At 32.5% G+C, this 25656-nt stretch overlaps 1 protein-coding gene across 1 annotated transcript; it reads left to right on the forward strand.

Moving 5' to 3' along the window:
* The first annotated feature begins 16898 nt into the window (after positions 1-16898).
* On the forward strand, positions 16899-20073 carry LOC110809196 (Homeodomain-like superfamily protein). Its single transcript, XM_022034949.2, has 4 exons — positions 16899-17639; positions 18211-18864; positions 18992-19068; positions 19335-20073. The coding sequence occupies exons 1-4, from the start codon at positions 17444-17446 to the stop codon at positions 19842-19844; spliced, it is 1437 nt and encodes a 478-aa protein (XP_021890641.1). The 5' UTR covers positions 16899-17443; the 3' UTR covers positions 19845-20073.
* The last annotated feature ends 5583 nt before the right edge of the window (positions 20074-25656 follow it).

Genomic DNA, 25656 nt, shown 5'->3' on the forward strand with positions numbered 1-25656 from the left:
CAAGAAGAAAACATCTACAATCATAATTGGCCATTAAAGCTATGACTCCCGATGATCCTAATATTAAGACAATACAAACAATCCAATGAAATATGTGCTTTTATTGGAATACCTGCAGATCAAAATCTAGAAAAACACAACTTTGAGGATTTGGTATCTACCACCTGCTTTTATACAGATACAGAAGCCATTGTTGTTATAAAACAAGATTCTAATTACACAGGACCAAGATGTTGCTTGAGTACATAATATGATTTTGAGTAAAAATGAGAGGAGCTTCTCATTCAACAAGGATTGGAGAGGCAGAGGTTTGAATCTTCTTAGACTGATCTAGAGAGAAATTGTTTTCTAATTTCCTATTCTGCTGAATGTGGACCATGGTAGCTAGTATAATCATCATCATTAAGACTGCCACATTATGTAAAATGCAAGAGAAATTTATGTTTGGGACCACTGATTGAGCCTCCTTAGAATAAATGTAACGACCCCGAAAATATCCAAATGAAATAAAAGATAATTAAAGTGCGAAAGCGTAATAAAAGTTCAGAATTTATATTCTTTACACAAATAATTTAAAGTACCAAACAGTGTTCTAAAATTCACTCTTTTGAAAGAAACACAAGAATAAGGAAATAAACAAAAAATAAAAAAATCTAGCATCTACTCGCAATCCTCTTGCGGATCGTGCTCTGGAATCTGGTTCTTTTGATATAAAATGATTAAATAAGAGATAAACTACACTATCCCAGTAAGAACATCACACTATATCACCGACATAGAAATAAACATTGGTAGAAAATCAAAAATACTAATGGAGCACTAAATTTAAACCAATACATTTATTAAAAATAAAATCATTTACCGTTCACTTACCGTAGTGGGATTCATAAAAACAATCTATACAGACAATAATATTACACAGATCATAATTCCATGTATAATCAGCGATTGTAGCACATATTATAAATCTATATCCATCATCAATAAATCAAACAATAACTGTCACTCTTTTTATCAGCTTGCTGGTATCCATAAGGGTTCATAGAGATATTCCAGCTGTACGTGAACCCTTTCATTTAACATTTTCAATTACGGGCCGTCTCCATACCCCGTCCCATATGAGTGCCAATTTACCAAACCTCAATATCCACTCCGGTATGAGGGTGAAGCAAGTCGTCCCCATACCCCGTCCAGTATGAGCGCCAGATTATAAAGTCTCCCTACCCCGTCCGGTATGAGACAACGTTCACGGTAGGGTTCTCTATGTACCCGGTCCGTCCACCATCTCTTAGGATATCCAGTAAGGCAGTCGTTTCATCTATTCATTTCATCACACAATTTTTACCGTTTAACCTTTGTTTTTTCCGATTCAGTAGTAAACACAGAATAAACTATACATGCATTCAAAACCATAAAATCAATTAATAAGATACCATCATGCATATAAACTGTAAAAACAATCAACAATAACAGTAGATAATTTTCGATTTTGGCTCCATTAGCAATCCGTAATTAATTATGCACATTTTCTAAATTCACACAAATATTATATTATTATTTATTTAAATTTCAATTCTATGATAGAGAATAAGGTGAGGGATCCTTACTCGATTTGATATCCAAAAAGCTAAGCTATTCGACTGCGTCTACGGGCAATTTTTGGGTTCTCTAAATTTTTCTTTAGAATTAAAACGCGCTAATAGTACATACAAATATTCTAAATAAACCCAAAATCAGTCCCAGGGCTCACTTGGCCAATTTTAAAATTCCGACACGGCAGTGATTCGCCTCGGGTTGGCTATTTTTGGCCCTTTTTGGCTGAATTTGGCCGATTCTGCATCGATCCTTACGAGAAAATACATTAAAGGGTCTCGATTGGCTGAAAAAATACAAAAAATTGAAACTCATCAGCGGCGGGGCTCTCTAGTGCGGCGGCTCCTCCGGCTCATGTTGGGTTGGGTGTTTTGCTCTAGTAAATCTGTAGAGAAGGAAACGGTGATCACAATGGTAGAAAAATTACACATAACGGGAATCAAGAAGGACCTCATCGGAGGCGTTTTGTGAAATTCTCTGCGGCGGTGCCGCCGACATTTTCTGGCCAATTGGCTGGTCTTTTTGCTCTGATTTGGTCATGGGTGTGCTTAAAAATTGAATTTCGAGCAAAATGAGAAATTTTCACATTTTTTGGTGGTTGAAAAAAGCTTCGGTGCAGTGGTAGGTGGTGGTGGCGTCCTTCCGGTAGCTGGATCTTCTTCTCCAATGAAGGGGTCTGGCGGTTAGGGTTAGGAGTTGGTGTGGATGGGGGTGTAAACAAAGTTTTCAAGAACTAAAGAAACGATTGACAACGACTCCAGTATTGACTATTGCTAATGGTACTGGTAGATTATCTATCTATAGTGATGTTTCAAAGCAATTGTTGGGATGCATGCTAATGCAACATAAAAAAGTGATAGCTTCTAGTTCCATACAATTAAAGAATCATGAGCAGAACTATCCTACCAATGACTTAGAACTAGCCGCCATAATTTTTGTCTTAAAGATCTAACATCATTATCTATATGGTGAAAGTTTTGAGATTCATACAGACCATAAGAGTTTGAAATATTTGTTCTCGTAAAAAAACTTAATATTCGCCAAAGGAGATGGATGAAATTACTTAAGAATTATGATTACAAGATCCTATACTATCTGGAAAAAAGTAATATGGTTGCAGATGCACTTAGTTGGAAGAGTACTTGCACTATTGCCTACATAATGGCCACATAGTGGAGACTCATAGAGAAGTTCTAGAAATTGAATATGAATATCCGACATAAAAGATCAGGAGGATACCTAACCAATATAAAAGTACAACCCATTTTGATGCAGAAAATTAGACAAGCTCAGTAGTTTAATCTTAACTTGAAGTCGATTATGGAAGATGTCAGTAAGGGACTTAGGCCGTAATTTAAACTATTGGAAGATGGGGTATTAAGGTTTGGAAACAAAACATGTGTGTCGAATAATAATAGTCTAAAAAATGAGATATTAGAAGAAGTGCACTACTCTAAATTTGTTATGCACCCTGATGAAACTAATATGTATCATAACTTGAAGACCAAATATCGATGAAGTGGGATGAAGAAGGATATAGCAGAGTTTGTTTCTAAATATCTAATATGCCAACAAGTGAAGGATGAACGTCAGAAACCAGCAGGACTACTTCAACCATTGCCGGTAGCAGAGTGGAAATGAGAACATATTACTATGGAGTTCGTAATGGGTCTACCTAAAATAAGATCCCAACATGATGCTATATGGATTATCGTTGATAGATTAACCAAGTCTGCTAATTTTTTTTGCTATCAAAGTAAATGACCCACTGGACAAGTTGGTCAGACTTTATATCAAGGAGATTGTGAGATTGCATGGAATTTCAGTGACAATCGTCTTTGATCAAGATTCCCACTTTACTTTAAGATTTTAGACCAGTCTACAGCTATGGGAACCAAGCTATCTTTTAGTACAACTTTTCGTCCTCAAACAAATGGTCAATCAGAATGGACAATTCAAACTCTAGAAGATATGCTATGAGTCTATGTCATTGAGTTATGAGGTAATTGGGACGATTATTTACCTTTGATTGAGTTCGCATATAAAAATTGTTATCAGTCCAGCATTCAAATGGCACCTTATGAGGCTTTGTATGGAAGACCCTACAGATCACCTATTTGTTGGAAAGAAGTTGGAGAACAAAAACCAGTTGGTCCTGAATTAGTGGAAGAAACTACAGGGAAAGTGAAATTGATTTGAAAACATCTTTTGACAACTCAAAATAAACAGAAAAATTATGTCGATAATCGAAGAAGAGATTTAGAATTTGAAGTAGGCGACGATGTATTTATGAAAATCTTACCAATTAAAGGAATTATAAGATTTGGAAAGAAAGGAAAACTCAGTCCTCGATGTATTGGACCTTTTGAGATATTGGATAGAGTGGGAGCTGTTGCTCACTGTTAAGCATTGCCATTTAAGTTAGCTAATATAAACAATGTCTTTCATGTGTCAATGTTGAAGAAATATTACCCAGATCCATCGTATGTACTCCGATATGAACCCCTTGCACTTCAGGATAACTTATCCTACATTGAGCTTCATGTGCAGATAGTGGATTGTAAAGAAAAGATATTATGGTTTAAGGTAATCTCTTTAGTAAATGTACTATGGCAGCACCATTCGACTGAAGAAGCCACATGGGAGCCAGAAAAGGAAATGAAGGCTAAATACCCATATCTGTTTATGACTACTGATAAGTCTAATTGGGATGACCAAATTTTTTTTTAAGGGGGGAGGATGTGATAGTTTGAAAGTACCTCCGAGTTAATTTCTTATATTTGATATATTTAATTTACCTTTACATGTGTTTGAAAATATATAATAAGGTTAAATATATAGTTTGGAGTCAAATGGAAAAATGATGGATAAGGATGAAAGAGCTAAAATAAGCATGAAGAGGTATGAGAAAAGGTAAGAACCTTTTAAATGAAATGGTATAATGAAAAGTGGTAACTATTAGATAAAATAACATAATGAAAAATGACAATTTTTAGATGAAGTAACATCACAAAAAGTGACAACTTTTAGATGAAGTGACATGTGAAAAGTGGTAATCTTTTAGATAAAATGACATGTAAAAAAAAATTTAGATAAAACGACATGTAAAGAATGGTATCTTTTAAGTGAAGTGACATGATAAAATGTGATAACTTTTAGATGAAATAGTATAACGGAATGGTGGCAACCTTTCCCTTGTTGCTCCCCACTCCTATAAATAGCGGATAAGAGAAGGGAGGAAGATACATTCCGGATAAGAGAAAAATAGTAAAAAATATAGAGGTGAAGGAAGAAGATGGAGTACGAAGTGTGTGATATTTGAAAGTATTTTAAGATTTTAGACAAAAACCTTGAGAAAACTCTGCTAAATTTGTGAGATCAGAGAAAGAAGAAAAGAAGAAGAATAAGGATCACAATCAAAAGAAAGTTATAAACCATTAGAAATGTAAGCTTTTTCTTAAGTTTTGAAGTTGAGTTTCTCTTTGATTTTTGAGATTAGTTTTTGAGTATTGTGTTGGATATTTTTAAGTCAAGAAAGTGACCAAAAATTATCTTGAAACTCTACCGAATTTTTTAGAGAAAAAATTGATAAATAAAGCCAAGACTTTGCCAGAATTAAAACTACGATTACTAAGGACCTAAGGTAAGTGAATATTATAAATTCATAACCTACGTAGTTTTGAAGTATTTTGCATATTTTCAGTATAAAAATACGTACGTGTTTTATTTATCTTTCGTGTTCTCTAAATAAGTATTTGTTAAAGTTTTACTTCGATATAAGTATTATTTTACTTTGTATTTTCGAAATGTGATTTTGATATGTGTGCATCACTCATTATGAAAAGAAATTATTCCGAAAGTACCTGCAATATGCTAGACTTCAATCTGGCTGTACATAACTGGTCCGTGTTCGGATGTATTGGCAAAGTGATAAGTGTACCCATAGATAACCGTTTTGTGTTCGGATGTATGGAGAACCAGTCTGATCTGCGTGCCCTAACCATCCGTGTTCAGGGAGTAGTAGTGTTTTAAGGTATTCATGTATGTCATTCCGTATTCGGGTACATGTGGAACCAGTGATAAGTATATATACCTACGCATAATGTTTGATAACTAATTGATCCTTCAGAACAGTGATAAAGTATACAACATGAATCTGTTTTCTGATTCGCATATATTTTAAAAAATATTATATGATATATATTTGTTGTATGTAAAAAAATTATATATTGCATATATTATACTGTGATTTTATAATATTATTTATTAGAATATTTTATCTCACCCGCCTATCATCCTTAAGATAATGAAAAAACCACTATAGAGTAAGCGGTGATACAGAAAAATTTTTTGAAGTATAAACTCTGATATTAAAATTACTATTTCGTACTTTTGTTTAATAATGTAAGTAAGAAAATTTAGAAACTTGTACATATGTTTATGTTTTATATTTAAGAGATGTAACGTTTCTGCAACTATTTTATTATTAATAAAATTAAATTATTTTACTTAACTCGAGTTTATATAATTTAAGAAAATATGCTCCGGTTATTTTACTATAAAATGGGATATGGTCCCTGACACAAAATCTTTGTACGAAGCCAAAATGTTAGGCAACATAAACAGCAAATTTAAAGACCAAAAGGCAAGAATTGGAGATTGGATCTCCATAACCAGAAATTCTAGACTCAACAATCTAATAATGAACAAAGTCTTGAGTATGAACTATATCACAACAAAAAAAAAAAAAAGATTAAAAACTGCTCTAAAAAAATAAAGAATTGATCTGAGTAGATGATTGAAGCAATGAGCAAATGTAGCGGACTGACAACGAAAAACTAACCTGAAGAAGAAATGAAAGAACTTAATGGATTCAACTCACCTAAAAACCAAGTCGTCAACTTTCACAAACATGAGTGCCTCTATATTCTCTCTGAATTCTGCAGCTTCCACATGGGTGCTTTCCTGGCTGAATCAGTGAACCTTGCTTTCCAATGCCCATGGAGAAACGATGGCGGGTTCAGCTCCACTCTACCGCTTCCATACATCTTTTGACTTTGAGCTTCTTTAAAAAATATATATTTACGTAAGAAGAAACAATTATTTTTTTTAAAAAAAAAACGTACGTCAGGCAAGGCCAAGTCCAGTAGTATGTGAACTTTTCCACCATTTTCTTTAATTATTTTCTATAATTATTGTACCATTTTGCTGTTTTTTTTGGCCCATTATATAGAAGTAACACAAAACCCACCAACCCAGTGGGCTTCGCATACATAAATATTTTAATTTCCAATTTAATCTATCAACTATTTGTTGTGTCATAATTTAATTCTAATTTTTATATTTAATGAACTTATTAATCCGTACCCATCTGATAAAATTTTTTTGTATAAAAAAATAGCAAGAATTTTTAATATTATATTTTAAATATAGTACTTCGTAGTCAATGATATATATATATGATTTCTAATAAAAAAATAATTGCAGATAACATATTCAATTTTTTTTGAAATCTTTTATACAATAATATTGTAAATTTACCTTTAAAAAATAATATTAAAATTTTGCGAGTAAATTTGTGTAAAAAAAAAAAAAAATTAATAATTTATATGGACACCCAATGTTAAGATATTTAAAGGGTAGAAAACGTAAGAAACGTTTCTGCATCATCTTGTGCAACACACTAATTAAATGTAAAACGTAGCTTTTGGGAATAGTCCGACCAAAAGATATTCTAAGGAAAAAATTCTATTCGATCCCCACTCAATCTTATTCCTTTTATTTAATTATGGATCAAACTCTTTATTTTCAAATTATTCAACTCAAATTAATTAATTAATTATCTCAAAATTTTGATTAGTCAAAATAAATTCATTCATTATTTACGTTATATTTTTATATATAATTAAAATTTTTAGTATATATTGATTATATAGTCATAACTCACTTCTAAAAAATGGTCTTATTAATTTGTTGGGTAATAGGAATGGAATTATGCTAAAAGAAAATTTGAACTTACACCGTTCCAAAAGTTTAATAGTAAATAAAGAATTTAACAGTTTAATAGTATATATGTTTACACATATAGAAAGAAGGTTAGAGTTTTGAGTAAAAAAGAACAATGTCTCCGATTGGGCCTCATATTAATTGTTTTCCTCGGAAAAAAACAAAAAAAAAAAAAAATCTTTAGTACAAGTTAGTATAATATCCATATATCTTTGTGTATGCATGTGTATAAGGACCATATATATATATAATATATATATACATATATATTTATTTATAGCTTCTGTCTTTTCCTAAAGAAACGAAAACCTTTTTCTAAATATTCTTATATATATATATATATATATATATATATATAAAGGTTTGTATTTATACTGTGGTTTCTATACATTTCTATTTATTAACATAGTGAATTGTGTTATATATATATATATATATGTCATCTAATTAATTAATATATGTATTTTTATTTTTTTAATTGAAAAAAAAAGAGAAAACAAGTTTAATGCTTATGCCATATTTTATGGGTATGATTAATAAATATATGTACTTTACATTTTATTCTCTTAAATCCAGTTGGAGAATGTAGTTGTGTCGATAATTAGATTAAGAATATTTTTAAACTAATATTTCTTCCTTTCCTTACATTACCCTTTTAATTAATTAATATATTTATATATATAATTTATAATTGGGATTCATATAATTATCTGAATATTGACATGCAAATATTCTTCACCATGGGATAATGTTCAATACATGACAATGTGTATTTGTCAAGAGATTGTATCTATATACCACTAAAATACAAAGACCAAATAAATTGAATGAATGTTATTGAGAGAAACAAAAAGATAATAATGCAACATGTAGTGCGTGATGAGAAGGATTTAGATACTTAAAGAAGAATAAATAACAAAGTTTCAAACAAAGATAAGAAACATAAGATTCTATTCTCTTCAAGGATCCATTTATATATACCAAATCAAAACCGAACCCAAAAACAAAATTATATAAAAAAAATCCGTTCAATTTGAATCGATACCAAAAAGATCACAAGAAAAATATCAAGAAAAAATTTATATTCAACTTGGTTCCGGGAGAAAGAAAAGAAAAAGAGACTGCATTATGTGCGATATTCTTATACTTTACGGAAAGGTATAATGTAAGGTTTTGAAATGAGAATTTTTTGAATAGTAAATTTAATTTGTTGATTTGAGGAACTGAATATTATTGTTTTACTAAATTCCCTATAGTTCATTTTTAGGATAGATTCGTATAATTTTTTTAATTCGAATGTAGTTATATATGATATACTAATATTCTTAATTTCAATTAGTTCTAATTGCAAACTGTAATGGCCCCAAAAATTAAAAAGAAATGTATAAATTTATTCTAAGTGCGAACGCGAAATAAAATAAATTATGATTAACATCCCTTACACAATAACTAAAACGAATTAAACGTATAAATGAATACTATAAGGAAAACTAATAAATTCTTAAGCTTCTACTTGCCGTCTTCCTACAGAACGGGCTCGGGAACCAAGTCCTCCTGATCTGAAATGGTTAAGTAAGGAATGAGCTACACTAGTCCAGTAAAGACATCACACTATCTCACTGTCACAGAAGTAAAGGTTAGTAGAAAACAAAAACGACCAATGGAGCATAATTTATAACAAACTCATTTATCAATAATAAAAACCTTTACTGTCCACTTACTTCGGTGAGATTCATGAAAACAACTTATGAGAAACCATAACATCATAAACATCATAAGATCATGCACACTCTATAACATAACACATATCATACTTTTGTATTTCAATCATGAGACAATAAATTTCCTCTTTTATCAGCCTACTAGTATCTATGGGGATCCATAGGGGGTCCCCGCTATAAGTGAACCATTCACATTAATAACTTAATTCTATGGCCGTTCCCATACCCCGTCCGATATGAGCGCCAAAACCATAAACCTCAATACCTCGTCCGGTATGAGGGTGAAACGGGTTGTTCCCATACTCCGTCCGATATGAGCGTCAAAACACATAAAGTCTCCATACCCCGTCTGATATTAGATACTACTTTCTCGGTAGGGTTCCTTATGGACCCGGTCCGTCCACCATCTCCCAGAATATCTAGTTAGGCTGTCAACATTATCCATTTATCAATTTACATACCTTTTTTTATTTTTTTTAATCTCAATTATCCAATTAAATATAAACACGTAAACCAATAATGGACACCAAATAAGGCAACACAATATCGGGTTCACAATAATTCAAATCATAATAAATGAAACCGTGATTCATGCATACGAAACTATAGAATAAACACATCAGGCACCATACTGCATTTAAAACTGTAAAATAAATCAAACAACAACTGACCGAAAAATACATCAGATTCGGGCTCCATTAGCAACCTTAATTAATTATACATATCTATTAATTCACAACATACTATTTTATTATTTATTAAGCTTTAATGTCATAATAAAAAATAGGGTGAGAGATCCTTACTTGTTTTGGAGTCTGAAATCGGGTTCTCACTGCGCCTACGGATAGTTCCTAGATTCCCTGAATTTTTTTTCGAAAACTGAAACACACTTCTGGTACCTGCACATGTCTCCAAAAAATTCCAAATCAGACCCAGGGCTCTTTCGGCCAATTTCAGAATTCTGGCACGACGGCTCCGCAGTGCTCCGGCGACGATCCGCCTCGGGTTGGCCGTTTTCGGCCGAATTCGGCCAAAGTTGCATTGGTTCCTGTGATAAAACACCCCTAGGGCCCTCGGTGGGCAAAAAAATTACAGAAAACTAAGACTTACCGGCGGCGGAGCTATCGGGTGCGGCGGTTCCTCCGGCGCGAGTTGCAATTTGGTGTTTTACTCCGATCAACCTGTAGAGAAAATGACGGTGGTCACGGTGGTATAAAAATTACATCGAACGGGAATTGGGAAGGGCCTCATAGGAGGCAAAAATTGAAGAAACCCGCAGCGGCGCCACTGGACTTCGATGGTGTTTTCCGGCCAATTGGCCAGTGGTTTGGCTCCGATTTGGCCACATGGAGGTTCAGCATCGAAAAACGAGCCAAGTGAAGAAATTTTACCTCGTTTGGCGGCCGAAAAATCCTCCGGTGCAGTGGCGGGTGGCGGCGGTCGGTTCCTCCGGTGATTGGGTTGTCTTCTCCGGTGAGGGTTCTGGCGACTAGGGTTTGGGGTTAGGTGTGGATGCGATTATTTATAACATTCTCCTTTTAATCTGATTCGTCCATCACGATTTAATCTGGGCCATCCGACCGAGATTAAATTGAAAATAAATCTGGGCCGTCCATCGCGATGCGATCTGAGCTGTCCGTGCGTGATCAAATCTGGGCCGTCCGCACATGTGAGATCTGGGCCATCTGCACGCGCGAAAACGGATCTGGGCCGTCCGATCGCGTGCACGCGGATCGCCCACGTGGCTCTGTCCTGCGTGGCTCCCCGCGTCAGCGTCCCTGCCACGCGGCGTGTCCTGGTTGGCCGGGGCTGCTGACCAGCTGCTGACGTGGCACTATTTTTCTAAATTGCGTTTTGACCTCCGGTTTTTTATTTTCTTTTCAAAAACACCATCAGAATCCAAATTTTCACCCATTTTTCTCCAAATTCAATTTTAATTAAATTCTAAAAATAATTTTATCATATTTTATTATTATTATTATTTTTATTTATATTAAATTAACTTAAATTAAATTAAATTAAAACCTTATAAATTAATTATTAAAATAGAATAAAATTAAATAAAATTCTAATAAAAATTAAAATAAAATAAAAATTAAAAAAAAAAGGGTTTTGGGTGTTACACAAACTACCTGTTGAATGAATGTAATAATATAAGATATTATCTGAATTTAATTCAGATGCTTGACGCTTATCTCAGAACAATATAGTGTATATATACTTCATAAATATAAGCAGAACTAGAAATGCTTTCAGAAAGATTGGATGGAAAAAGGACACATGCATGAATTATACCCATAAAAACTCTATTTACATTATGCATAAGCAAATTATTGCATAAGCATTACACTTGGAATGCACAATAAATATATATATATATATTCTTACTAACTAGAAAACTAGCATTAGTATATTGAACATTGCACCAAAAAAATAATATATCAGCATATATATATATATATATATATATATATCTCATAACCCAAAAAAAAAAATCCAGGATAGTACATTAAATTAATAAAAACTATTTTTACTGAATCTTTTTTAAAACAAAAGAAAAGTGGCAATAGAAAATATTAGAGCGGTAATAAAAACTCTCTATACATGCCCAATATGTATACAATTAGTTTTCTTCTTCTTTGGAAGTTAAAAAACAAAAGTCAATTAATTAATATCTCTTATTAAATAGAAAATCAGTATACATGGATATAAATGTATTTAATAAGAGAATATCACTTTATCTATAGATTACTTAATTAAAAATTAATTCACAGACATATATGTGTATGTATATATATATATATATATATATATATATACACATACACACACACGTAGTTGGTAATTACATGTACAAGTTAGACAGTTGGATCAATATGTCATTAATAATTAATTATGTAGTAGCTAGTGATATCTTCAGAATTATAAATACAAAGGGACATATCAGATAATAATGCCAAAAACTTATATGCATAGACAACTGTCTCTCTCTCTCTCTCTCTATATATATATATATTCGACTTTTTCGCTTTACTAGTTGATATGTACAGACATCTGCATTATTCTTAAAATTATTGAACATTACAATTTAATACATATATTTAGTAGTATAAATACATCTACTAATTATATATATTAAATTGACATGTATATATTCGATTATGTAATTACAAATTAATATATATAATTTAGTTGAATGATTTGAGAAGTATATATATAACATTAATTTTTAATACCCTAAAATATAATATAATATATATATATATATATAGCTACAAGTAAAAGAAAAGATATCAATAATTTAATGTACTAATTAATGTATAAAAATTATATACATGTAGAAAAAGACATCAATGACACATAAATCACAACCAAAAAATTATATATATAAAATTAATGTAGTATATCTCGTGTATATAATTTTTAATACATTATATATATATTATATATACAATGAACATTATAATTAAAATTATATACATTGTAAATGAGAGATAAAAATTAAATTAATTTTCAATTCAGTAAGATATCACTAGTAAGATATCACTAGCTAACGATTATATATTTGGGCATGTAAAATTATATATTTAAAAATATATAAGTTAGAAAAATTATATATATCATTTTACATTTATATAATTCATATACATGTAATATATATATATATATATATATATATAATAATAATAATACATGTATAATTTAAAATTAGGTAATCTATATAATTCTAATTTTTATTGATTACTTGAATTAAAAAATTATTGAACATTACAATTTAATACAGTTAGAATTGCTACATATCCAATTTATATGTAAATTGCTATTTATAATCGAATATATATATGTATATATATATATGATTGTATAGGCCTTACACACACATACACATACAAATACAAATACAAATACAAATACAAATACAAATATAAATTGGATATATATCAATTTATATAGACATATAATGTTACAGTTTAGTTTTCCCTTTTAACTTCCATTGGAAAATGTCAAAATTTCCCTTGAAGACTTCTCATGTCAAAAGTGGAAGCCATATATGCATACCATTATATAAAGTATCATATAAATATATAGCTATATTTAAAAAAAAAAAAGACAAAGAAAACTAATTACATGCATGCATGTATATCCACGAACTAATTTTAATTACCACACATGAATTTTTAGTGATTAAGTACTACATAATTAGAGGGGACATTTCCTAAATATTAATATCTCTCATGTACGCTAGCTATTATATAATTATTGTCAGGATAGCACATTAAATTTATATATATATATAATTAAAGAATGAGTATTAGTAGAGTAATAATATAAGAAGATGAGTAGCAGTAGAGTAATAATTTATATATATATGTATGTATATACATAAATTATAATATTCAATAATATTTTTACTGTACTAGTATATATATATATATATACAATAACCAAAAAATTCAGGATATAATGTACTTCTAAATATTGTTTTACTTATAACAATATTTAGAAACTGTCACCTATAATTGTATAGTAGAGTAAGATATCACTAGCCCTTTTTAAGTTACATGTACTGTAATGGTTAGATTCATACAGCTTTTTGATGGTAATAATAACATTTACAAGCAGCTACACACATATATATAGTATAAATTAGGAAGAAAAAAAAAAAAAAAAAGGAAGAAGATGAGTATTAGTAGTAGTGGTCCAATTAAGTGATTGATCCTTTTTTTTTAATCATAAAAAGACTGGTGAGAGGCTAGTAAAGTTCAGGATAGACTGTTTCTTCGAGCAACTTTGGCCCATCTAACGTGACATGCAAAGTGTATATATATATATGTGTGTGTACATATATTACTGAATTCTTTTTGATAATTAACGTAGGAAGACCGGCTCAAAAAAGGAAGAGAATAAAATTTCATACTAATTAATAAATTACTGCCTGTAATAACAAAAACTTCTATTTTAAGAATTCAACCAACCCGACTACGACATGTATTAAATTTTGGGAATAAGCACCTGATTATCAGAAGAATTACATATAGTGTTGTAGCTTTCCAATTACATATATATATATATATATATATATATACATACGTAATTCATATTAAGAAAATATATGTTGTTTAAAATATATGAAAGAAAAGGAAACATAGAAGAAGGGAATATTCGGGTAAAGAGAGGAGACAAAAGGGATATTCACGAGGAGGGAATAAAAGGACACGTGTCACGAGGGAATCTGGAAAAAAGGCGGGAGTTGGAGTCTTGTTGCAGAAGATTGATTTTAGAAAGAGACCAACCATCATTATTGCCATCTCTCAACCCCCACAAGAAGAAGAAGAAGACGAAGAGAAAGATTTTTAAGAGGTAAGGGAATTCGATGCAGTCCGCACACCACTTTCCCCTTTTACTTTCATATAAAAGCTATTTCTTGCCCTTATCTTTTCATCTCTTTTATATATATCACCCTTCTATATGTATACATATATGTATAGATATATATGTACGTGTATCTCCACGCCTCTTAATTAATTTTAACTGTGTCAGGCTCATCACTTTATTATGACCCATTTCCATGCAGCTATATATATTATATAGAGACACAAAAACACACAAACGCACACATATATATATATATATATATATATATTAATGCATGGACTAATATTATGGTTAACACTGAGCTGGAAAGAAAAAATATGAGCATGTCAACGTGACTGGCCCGGGATGTAAATTACTTTAATATTATTATGGTAGAAATTAATATTTTAAAACGCCTTCGGATTAGTGTTTAAGGGCCAAATTGAGTGAAGATGAAACCAAATTAATTATATGGATATCAGCACTGAGTCTCTGTTTTGATCCTTATGTATAATTCAGTACCTGACCCGGATCCGGGAGATGCAAGATATATACCGAAGAAAACCCCACAAATTAGTTTATATATATATATATATACACGCACACACACACACACACACTCTTATATATGTGTAGAGAAGAGAGAGAATCTTCTTACCTTCCTAGCCACTTCATTAAAGTAAGGTAGCCCAGAAGAAGATTCCCAGGGTCTTTATTATTCTTTAGGGTTAATTTTCGCTTTAAGCTTTGTGGGGTTGTGTTCCCTTAATTTAGAGTCGTAGAATTGGAACTCAGATATTCCTTTCTTACCCTCTAAATTATTTTATTCTTTCATTTAATATTCATCAATTTAATTAATATATTAATTATCTTGTAAAGAATATTAGATATTCTCCTACCTCCTTTCTCTGCCATCACTCAATTTTAGGCAAATTATTCTACTTTCTAAACCCTAAAAGCAGGTTTCCATCCTGGTTATATACACACACACACACACACTGATACTGATTAACAATGAACGCACACGTATATTTATATATACAAGTGGATAATTCTTGAAGTCTTGGTGATACTATCACATTATCTATTTTACCAGTCACGGAATATAAATTAATGATTTAGTAATTGTTAATTATTATGGTACACACTCAATCTTATATTATTAACTCATGGTAAAAGAAGTTTCTTCGAACCAAAAAAATAAAATAAAGAAACTTGTAGGAGCGAAGGGACTGTTAATTTTGGTAATTTAGTTCGGGCATTATAGTCTATTCATAATTAAAATGGAATATGGTAATTTTTTTAAATAAAGAGTGTGGTAAACTAAACGACTGAATTATAAAATACGTATGATTTTTTTTTTTTTGGAAAAAATGTAAGTACCCACAAGATTACTGAGAGAGTAAAAGATTTTTTAACTAGTAAAGATTTCTTAGGTATATAATTAGTATAGGCACTAATTAATCAATTAACTTAACCAATTAAACAAGATTAGAATATATATTGTTGCCACCCCTGAAACTACTGCTTGCCGTACACGTGTCCAATATCTACAGCTTGTGTTGGTGCTATGGAGGATACATTAATTATTCTGTAACTTGAAAAAAACGATATTAATAATCGAGTCGATCCCACTTTTACTTAATCAACAATGGAATCAGTATAATCTTTTTGACAATGGCACGCACGAACAAAAAAGGAAATAAAGATTATGTTATTAAGCTAAAATTACAAGTATATCTCCCTTACACACACACACACACTCAGTATTTGGAGCCTTCAAAATTTGGCTACTGGGATATACATTAATGTTCATTGTCTGTAACATATGTACATCTTATTAGCTCTAATTAATTAATTAATTAATTAATTAAGGGAGTTGTATGAGTAGGAGATACCCCATTAATAGAAGATTAACGAGAATTAAAAAATTAAGCTATGTTTGGAGGACCAATATTATATAATGTTAATGAAAGTTTTGATGTAAAAGTAATTAAGGAAGAATCAAATGTAATTTATTTTTAAAAAAATGATTAATAGTTGTCAATGGAGAACAAAAAAGGGAATTAAAGAAAGAAAAGGATAACACAGTATGAATATATATATATATATAATAATTAAATAATAGTAAGAAGAAGAACTATCTTTTTAATTTGTAATTATAAGTAAAATTGGTACATGCAAATGCAGGAAAGGTTTTATACCAGTCTCTGTAACCACATGTCCCCCCCCATTGTAAGACCTCCTTGATTCCTTGAGAGAAAGAGAGAAAGAGAGAGAGGGAGAGAGATTTAAAGGTTTTTGTGGCCTTTGTTGTTTGCAAGAAGTTACCATCCTCTCCTGCTTTATACCTCTCTTCGCTTTTTCTTTTCTTTTCTTCTCTCTCTCTCTCTGGGTGACCTACTTTATTCCCTTGAACTCAACCCTAAAAAGAAACGATCCTCCTTGTGTTCAGAAACAACATCTCTTCACTTTCTCCTTCTCCTCTCAACTCAAATCCAGAAAGCGAGAAGCCAGAAACCCTCTTTTTCTCTTGTTTCTTCCTGCATGCCCTTCTTCTGTTCCTATCTTCGCATGAAATCTTGGAACAACACTACTCTTCTCTTCATTACTTGATCATTTATATCATTTATATATATACACATACGTAAAAGTCCACGTATATATTTCTTCTTCTCCCGGAGCCACTCGTCTTCTTCTTTCTCTCTCCAAATATATATACAGGAGTGTAGCATATAAGTAGTATCTATACAGGGTGATTTATAGTCATGGCTTCTCCTTCAGAACTAAGTTTGGATTGCAAACCACACAGCTATTCCATGCTGCTGAAATCTTTCGGAGACCAGACGACGGCTGACCACGCACAAAAGCTTGAAGAATTTCTTTCTCGTCTCGAGGAAGAACGCCTCAAGATCGATGCTTTCAAGCGGGAACTCCCTCTTTGCATGCAACTCCTCACCAACGGTAATATTACTCCATATCTCATCCTTCTCTTTTAATTTCATTGCAACCATAAATGTTAAGTTGTTTTTTCTTCCTTTAACAAATTATATGTATAGCTCTCAGAATTTTATGTCCTGATGATTTTGCATCTTCTTCGGATTGTTTGTAGTAAACAAATATTATTATTATGCGTGGAATTTATAACCCATGAGAGCCAGCAGAGAACAGAAGCATGCACATTGAGATTCAAATTGGCATAAAAATAACAAAATAAATTGCTACTTTACATGTTGATAATACTGATGGATATTCATGTTTAATTCTATAACCTTTTTTCCCTTTTCTTTGTAGTTTTTTAAGTTTATTTGTTTCTGGGTTTCATTGAAGTAAGAGATAGCTTTCTGTAAGGGTCATAATTAATTCGCAATTACTTTCTTTTTTGACTGATGAGTCCCATCCGACCAATTTATGTAATTCTGGTCTAAAGAAACCAATAAAGCAGTCATGGGCTTCATTCATATACATATATACGCACACAGAGACATATATATATAGTGAATGTTAGTGACCAATTGTTCCTTTTGATTTTCAGCTGTGGAGGCATCAAGGCAGCAACTACAGGCGTACAGAGCAAATCAAGGTCCAAGACCGGTTCTTGAAGAGTTCATACCACTCAAGAATCCTAGCTCTGAAAGCACAGAAAAGTTAAACACCATCTCTGATAAGGCAAACTGGATGACAAGTGCTCAACTATGGAGCCAAGCTGGAAATGAAACCAAGCCTCAGCCGACAACCATAATATCATCATCACTATCACCTAAAGAAACTGATATAGGCTTCAACGTCAGTCCCAAGCTTGCCTTGGATACCAAGCAGAGAAATGGCGGAGCTTTTCTTCCCTTCTCCAAAGAACGAAACTCGTGCCCGACACCAACTCCTGTTCGGGCCGGTCTCCCGGAGTTGGCTCTTGTCTCGAGAGAGAAAGACGGTATGGATCAAGATAGTAAATTCTCTGATCAGATGGGTGAGAGTGGAATGGTGAGGCGAGAAAGTACAGGGAAAGCTGGAAATGGTATTAATGAACAAGGAAAAGGACCTTGTAATAATAATTCAACGTCAGAAGCACAAGCGGGAAATAATACTGCTACTAATGCTGCTCAAACTCATCGGAAGGCAAGAAGGTGTTGGTCGCCGGACTTGCACCGGCGATTTGTCAATGCCCTGCAGATGCTCGGTGGTTCCCAAGGTAATTCACTATTCATGAAAATCAACTCAAAAGTTCCATATATATATATATATATATATATATATATATACAAATTTACCATTCATCATAGTTTATGAAGCTGACATTTTTCTGGTCCTGGTGATAGTGGCAACCCCTAAACAGATCAGGGAGCTGATGAAGGTCGAAGGCTTGACCAATGACGAAGTCAAAAGTCATCTGCAGGTATATATGCGTATATATATATATATATGCATACATGTATTAATTTGAATTGTAATATGCATGGCATACAGATGATAGAGACTTCTGTAATGATTAATAATTCAGATCAGCTGACAAAAAACGGTTATTGAAAATACATGCATATATAATTTATATAGGGTTTATATATATATATATATATATATATATATATATCCAGTAATACAATGATTGCTACAAAATCTCATCATTGTCTCCTTTTCGTATACGATGATAATGATAAGCAGAAATACCGCCTTCACACAAGGCGACCCAGCCCGAGCCCACAAGCCACAGGAGCCCCAGCACCGCAGCTAGTGGTTCTAGGAGGCATCTGGGTCCCACCAGAGTACGCCACCGCACATGGCGGAACACCCACTCTCTACGGCACGCACCACCACCCAGCAGCTCCCCACGCGCCAACCCACTTCTGTGCGCCACCTCCCGTCCCTCAAGAATTCTACTCCTCAACATCACCGGCTGCAGCTCCACCGCCAGCCCTACACCACCCCACGCTCCACCACCAGCTCCTCATGTACAAGGCAGCCTCGGCACAGACGCATAGTTCGCCGGAATCTGACATCAGAGGAGCCGCGGACCGGTCGGAGAGCATTGAAGACGGGAAGTCGGAGAGCAGCAGCTGGAAGGGAGACAGCGGAGGAGAGAATGGTAACAGCGGGGATCAGAGAAAGGGATTAGCCGCGTTGAGAGAAGACGGTGAGGAGAGTAATGGAAGTGAGATCACTCTCAAATTCTAGAGGCTTCGGGAATCTTTTAGGGTTCAGATTAGGGTTTTTTTTCCTGGGAGTTGAATGCTTCCATGACAGTAAAAAATTTTTACGTTGGATATAAATATTTACCATATGTAATTCTATTCCATAGAGGGTAACAAAGGGAATAAAAAACAAAAAGCCGAGTGTTTTGTTACGGTATGTACTGAGTTAAAAGGAAAAAAAAAAAAAAACTGAAAATTTGGATTGTTTGTCTCCTGTCGTAATCTAGTACTTTTACCTTTTATACGGATGGACATATATACCCTTATCCAACAACATATAATAACTAAAATGCCATTACCCCACCCCACCACACCACACCACACCCTGCATCTTTCCTTTTAAGAAAATATTACAAAGGGTATTCTACATCTTTATGGTAAACGACAAAAGGGTAAAACCAGAATTACTGAATTGCAACAAAAAAAAAAACAAAAGAAAATTGTTTTTAAAATAATAATATTGAAATTGTTAATAAGAAATTTAAAAATATTAATTTTTAATTATTTTCCGAAAATTAAAAAAGAAAAGAAGAGACACCGAAACCTCTCTGTAAAACTTTGTTGAAAATATTGGAGACAGTCTCTTCTCTTTTACTTTGTTTTTATTTATAAAACAATGCTTTTCAGCTTATCCAGCAGTTAAACATGGTTTAGTGTTTACACCAACCACTAAACCCTGGCTTAAAAGGGATGCTATGCTTACCTACCAAAGCGTTTACATAGATAGGTTAATACTGAATTAATAGTATTTTAATAAAATAAAAAGTAACACTTTGCTTTTAATTTTTTTATTTTTTATTTTTGTGATTTACAACATATAATGCTTTTAGTAGGTCATTCTCTGCTTTAATAACTTTTCTTTATCATTTTAATAAAAATTATTAATAAAAAAATACTTTCAAATTCATAAATATATAAATCTTTGAAACCAAGCACATTAAAACTAAATAATAAAACTTTGAAAAATATTTTTATGTAATAGTCACAATAATGACATCAAAGAATAAATTACAATTAACTTTAATCACGTCTTCTATAATATTATCTTCTTAATTAACAATTTATGGTTAAACTACTTAATTTTTTTGTCGTTAAACATAAAATGATTAAATTTATGTCTTATGATAAAATATAATGATGAAATACTCTCTTTTAAATCCTAAGGACTAATTTAAAAAATTATAATAAAGTTAATACAATACAAGTGAATTCGAGATTCACAAATGAATTCATCTTCTCAAACCAAACGCGTCATTCTTTTCACATCATTGTACCACAATTTTGTGTCAAAAATTAAATAAAAAAGAATTTTGATTAAGAGATAATACTAGATGTAAAAAGTTAAACCATCCCTACTGCTATATGATGGGTAATGAAAAAAGATAGGACACACCGATAAAAGAAATCAATAGTGCAATAATCTAAAAACAAACATTTATGATTTTAGAAGATTTACATATAATTATAGTTAATCTCTAAAGAAAGTAAAGGTCCTTATGCTACAATATCATTGATACTTTACAAATTATAGGACTAATGAAATTTAACACCATTTGATGCCTAATCATTTGCTAAGACTTCATCCCTAGTACCTCCTCTTTATCACCTTATTTCATCACCAAATCAACAAAAGACTACAAGAAAAAAGAATGAACTAAGAGGTCTCGCTCATTGACAGATCTATGTAGATAAAATTAGAATTCATATTGGAAAATTCTCACAACAAAAGTACAAATAATTGTCTTATAACTTGTATTTTATCACCACTAATTCTCATTACATGTTATAATTACAGTTAAAATATATTAAAAGTTAAAGGGAATCTGCAAAGAATAGTCACTACGAAATGGAGGGTGACAATAGGTGTAGATTATCTATCACTTCCTATTTTTGCAAATCAACTATTTTTTTAAGTTTTGTTCTAATTAAATTAATTATTTTTATAAAATTTATTTAAAAATCTTACTTAAACTATACAAGAATGAAAGTTCTTTAAGGATAATAATAAATATTAATCTCCTAAAAAATTTCAAAAATAAAAATTGATGAGATTTTGAAATATTCTGTCTCAAAATTTTTAAGAAATTATCATATTAGAAAGGATTTTAATTCACTAATAGTTAAATTTAGGTTTAGGTTTCTAAATAAATTCTACAAATTAAGTTTAAATATAGCATTAAACTTTATGATATATATTTAAACTAAAACATAAAAATATTGGGTTTGTTCTCTTAAAAGAATTGTTATCTTGCATCTATGCATTTATATAGCAAATAGTTCATTAATTCTCACGTTCTAAGGGCCAACTTCATTAACTATATTCAATATTGAAAATTCACTAGCCTTTGTGATTTACTAATCAATCAAAATAAAGCACATAAAGATACTGATGTTGCTTTATAATAACTGCAAAACGAAGAATCATGGGTGATATAGGGTAAACGAGGATTAATTTGACTACCTAAGAATTTGGAGTAAATTTTCAAATTCTTAGATATTAAACCTAAGAATTGGAACAGTGAACCAAAATTAACTAGAGTCACAACTAAAATCCCTTAATCATCATGTTGAGTAGAATCTAAGGATCATTGCAATCAAGCTATTGAGAAAATTCTCATGATAATTTATTCACTCTAGGCTTGATCTCAAAGTTTAGTTTAGTTTTTTTCTTTTCCTTGAGAGAGATCTAACTTTTAGATTATATAGATATTTACAAAGATTGAATATAAAATTCTAATCTAATAACTAAGATTATATTTGGAACAAATCCAAAAATAATTTGTAGTTCATGTGCATACCCATAATTAACTTAAATAGGAAGAGCAAACTGTATTAGGATGACAAAAAAAATTGAGTACATATGAAATTTACATCAATCCACATGAGAAAACATTGCCGATTCCAGAAATCTGAAATGTAATTTTCTATTTCCATATAAATTTCGTATGTACTCAATTTTACAATTATTAGTAAGATTTTCATCTTCTAGTTAAATCAAATATAGATTTGCAAATAATTTAAAGAATTTCAATAGAAACTTAATTCTTAATACGGTATTTTAATTAAGCACGTGCCCATGTATGCATATATATATATTTATACATATCTTGATCTTTTTCCAGAAAAAGGGTTTCCTTTTTTTAAATAAAAAATAAAAAATAAAAAATAAAATAGTAATAATAATTGTAGTAACTGGATGTAAAAAAAAAAAAGAAAATTTGTATGTATGTATATATGTATATATAGTGATGATTACAGAGGTGAAACGGTGCCATTTGGAGAAGAGGGGGAGGAAACGACATCGTTTGGAGAAGAGAAGGAGGAAATAACGTCGTTTGGAGGAAATGGTGTCGTTTGGTGAAGAGGTGGAGGAAACGACGTCGTTTGGTGAAGTGGAGGAGGAAACGACGTCGTTTGGAGAAGAGGGAGTGGACGGTTGGGATGAGGTGAGATGGATGGGCAGGATGAGAGGCAGGTGGGGTATAAATAAGAGAAGGAAAAGAAAAAAAAAGAGAAGAAAAGTAAGAGGAAAGAAAAGAAAGAAAATAGAGAAGAGAGATCGGGGGGGGGGGGGGGGAGAGAAAGTTCGCGAGAGAGAGAGAGGAGCCGGAGCAGAGAGAAACGAGAAGAGAGAGAGAAGGAAAGAGGATTGTGATGTTGCGAACCACGAGAGGAAGGAGGATGGAGATGGGAGGTACGGTAAACTTTAAGTTCTTGTATAGGTGTGGTGTGGCTTTGAATTTGTGACTCTAGGTTGAGAAATCTAGGTTTTGTTTGGGATATAGAGCAGAAAACTACGATGCAGGGAACAGGTGGGTGTGGATGATAGGTGAAATCGTGGAGGAGTGAAGGATGTTCACAGAGGAGACCGCGAGAAGAGAGAGAGTGAAGAACTCGGTGAGTGAGAAAGGTTCGCGAAAGAGTGATGAGATTCTATGTAAGATGAGTAGATGTACATGAAGGAGGTCGCGGGAGGAAATAGTGAACGAGGAGTTCAGTGAGTGAGTGAGATCCGTGAGAGCGAGGAGATTTTGTGTGAGTATGAACGGGTGCATGGAGGAGGCCCCAAGAGGAGAGAGAAGAAAGAATGCAGTGTGTGAGTGGTCCGTGAGAGAGATGAGAGTTCGTGATCGTGTGATGGTGAATTGGGATACTTAGAGTAGGCCGTGGGAGGAGAGAGAAGGAGGAATGCGGTGTGGGAGTGAGGTCCGTGAGAGAGAGGAGAGTTCATGATTGTGAATGGGATCCTTAGAGTAGGTCGTGGGAGGAGGGAGAAGGAGGAGTTCAGTGCGTGAGGAGATTCATGTACGAGAAGAAATGCAGTGTGGCTGTCAGTAAAGGTAGGCATGGAAGGGGTGGAGTGTGTGTATGTTGGAAATTAAGGAGAAGGAAAGGGAGGCCTGTAGGGCGTGGGTGTGAGGTATGGGGATAGAGGTGTGTTGGTGTAGTTGTGTGGTGTGAGTTATATATAGGTTGGTATAGCTGCTGTAAATTTAGTAATTGGCAAGGGAATATTACCGACGTGTATGTGTTAAATATTAGTGTGTGTCCTATGGGGAGATGCGTGTAGGTTCGATATACAAGTTAAAGGTATAGGAGAGCTTCAGGACAACATAGTGAAGCGAGAACGGGATGATATGGCTCTTGAGTTAGTAGCATTGGGAGGACGCAGATATTGGTTGTTGCTACCTAGAAAGAGTAAGTTGATCGCCAATAGTGGTGATGGTCGAGAGACTCCGACGAGCAAGGGGTTGGGTCGCCGATATTGATTACGTGAGAGAATTGTATCTCTGTGTGTGTGTGTGGCCTATTAGGGGTTGAGAGATAGAAAATTGATTGTTGGTTGCCGATATTGGTGACGGGTGAGAACATTTGTACAATTGGAGTGACGTCGGAAGACGGTCACATTTGATATGCAATATAACTAAATTACCAAAGTAAGTTAGTCTTGAATAGTCCTGGGGTGGTATTAAGGTATGGCTTAGGTTGTGCAAATAGAGTACATATAGAAATTCTGAGTTTTCTGTTATTGCATATGATACTTGTAACTTAATTTTTACTGTATTGAGTTATATATACTTTTATCATTCACAAATGAAGTAGAGATAGAGCCGAAATCGGAGTTGCTGGTTTTTGAGCCTAGTATATAGTGCAACAAAGTAAGGATTCTTTTTGTGGGCAGAATAGAGTGTGTAAAAATTAGTAGTAGTGTAGATAGTGCCTGCTGGAAGTGTATAAGATTGTATTTCTCTGTGATGTACATGTAGGGTTGCAAGTTTATCTTGATTTTGAATAATAGATTGCGGTAAGGTTTTTATGTGTATGATTGATTTGGAATGAAATTCTCGTATTTGGTCATGGAGTTGTTTCAGACTGCGCTGTTAAAAAAAAAAAAACGGGGCATTACAGTAATATAGAGTGTCATTATAATTTAAGAATAACATTAAAATTAAGTTGACAATTAATAGATAACCTCGTTCATTTGAGCCTAGGTTTTAGATGAATCAAGTTAAAGTTTGATCGTGACCGTTGGTTAATTTAATTTCATTTTTTTATTCTTTTTTTTTTAATGACAAATTCAATCGTAGGATAAGAAATAGGTGTAAGGTGGGCTTATTTAGAGTTGACCACCCATCATTTCTGGGCTTTTAACCCAGCCCAATAACTCATCAAAACTTTAGATCTCGTCTTTATATGTTAACTTCCTAAAATTCCATGGTTGCAGCATAGCTTTATAATTAATTTTTAATGTAAAATAAAATGAGTTTTATGTACCCAGTTCGTTTATGGTATAT

This window comes from Carica papaya, chromosome 7 (assembly GCF_054855325.1).
Source record: "Carica papaya isolate Zhongbai chromosome 7, ASM5485532v1, whole genome shotgun sequence".
Taxonomy (NCBI): domain Eukaryota; kingdom Viridiplantae; phylum Streptophyta; class Magnoliopsida; order Brassicales; family Caricaceae; genus Carica; species Carica papaya.

Excerpts from the sequence above, each read along its gene's own strand:
- LOC110809196 (XM_022034949.2), top strand. The coding sequence starts at position 17,444 with ATGGCTTCTCCTTCAGAACTAAGTTTGGATTGCAAACCACACAGCTAT. Across the intron at positions 17,640-18,210 it reads CATGCAACTCCTCACCAACG|CTGTGGAGGCATCAAGGCAG; the intron begins GTAATATTACTC and ends TTTGATTTTCAG. Across the intron at positions 18,865-18,991 it reads GATGCTCGGTGGTTCCCAAG|TGGCAACCCCTAAACAGATC; the intron begins GTAATTCACTAT and ends TCCTGGTGATAG.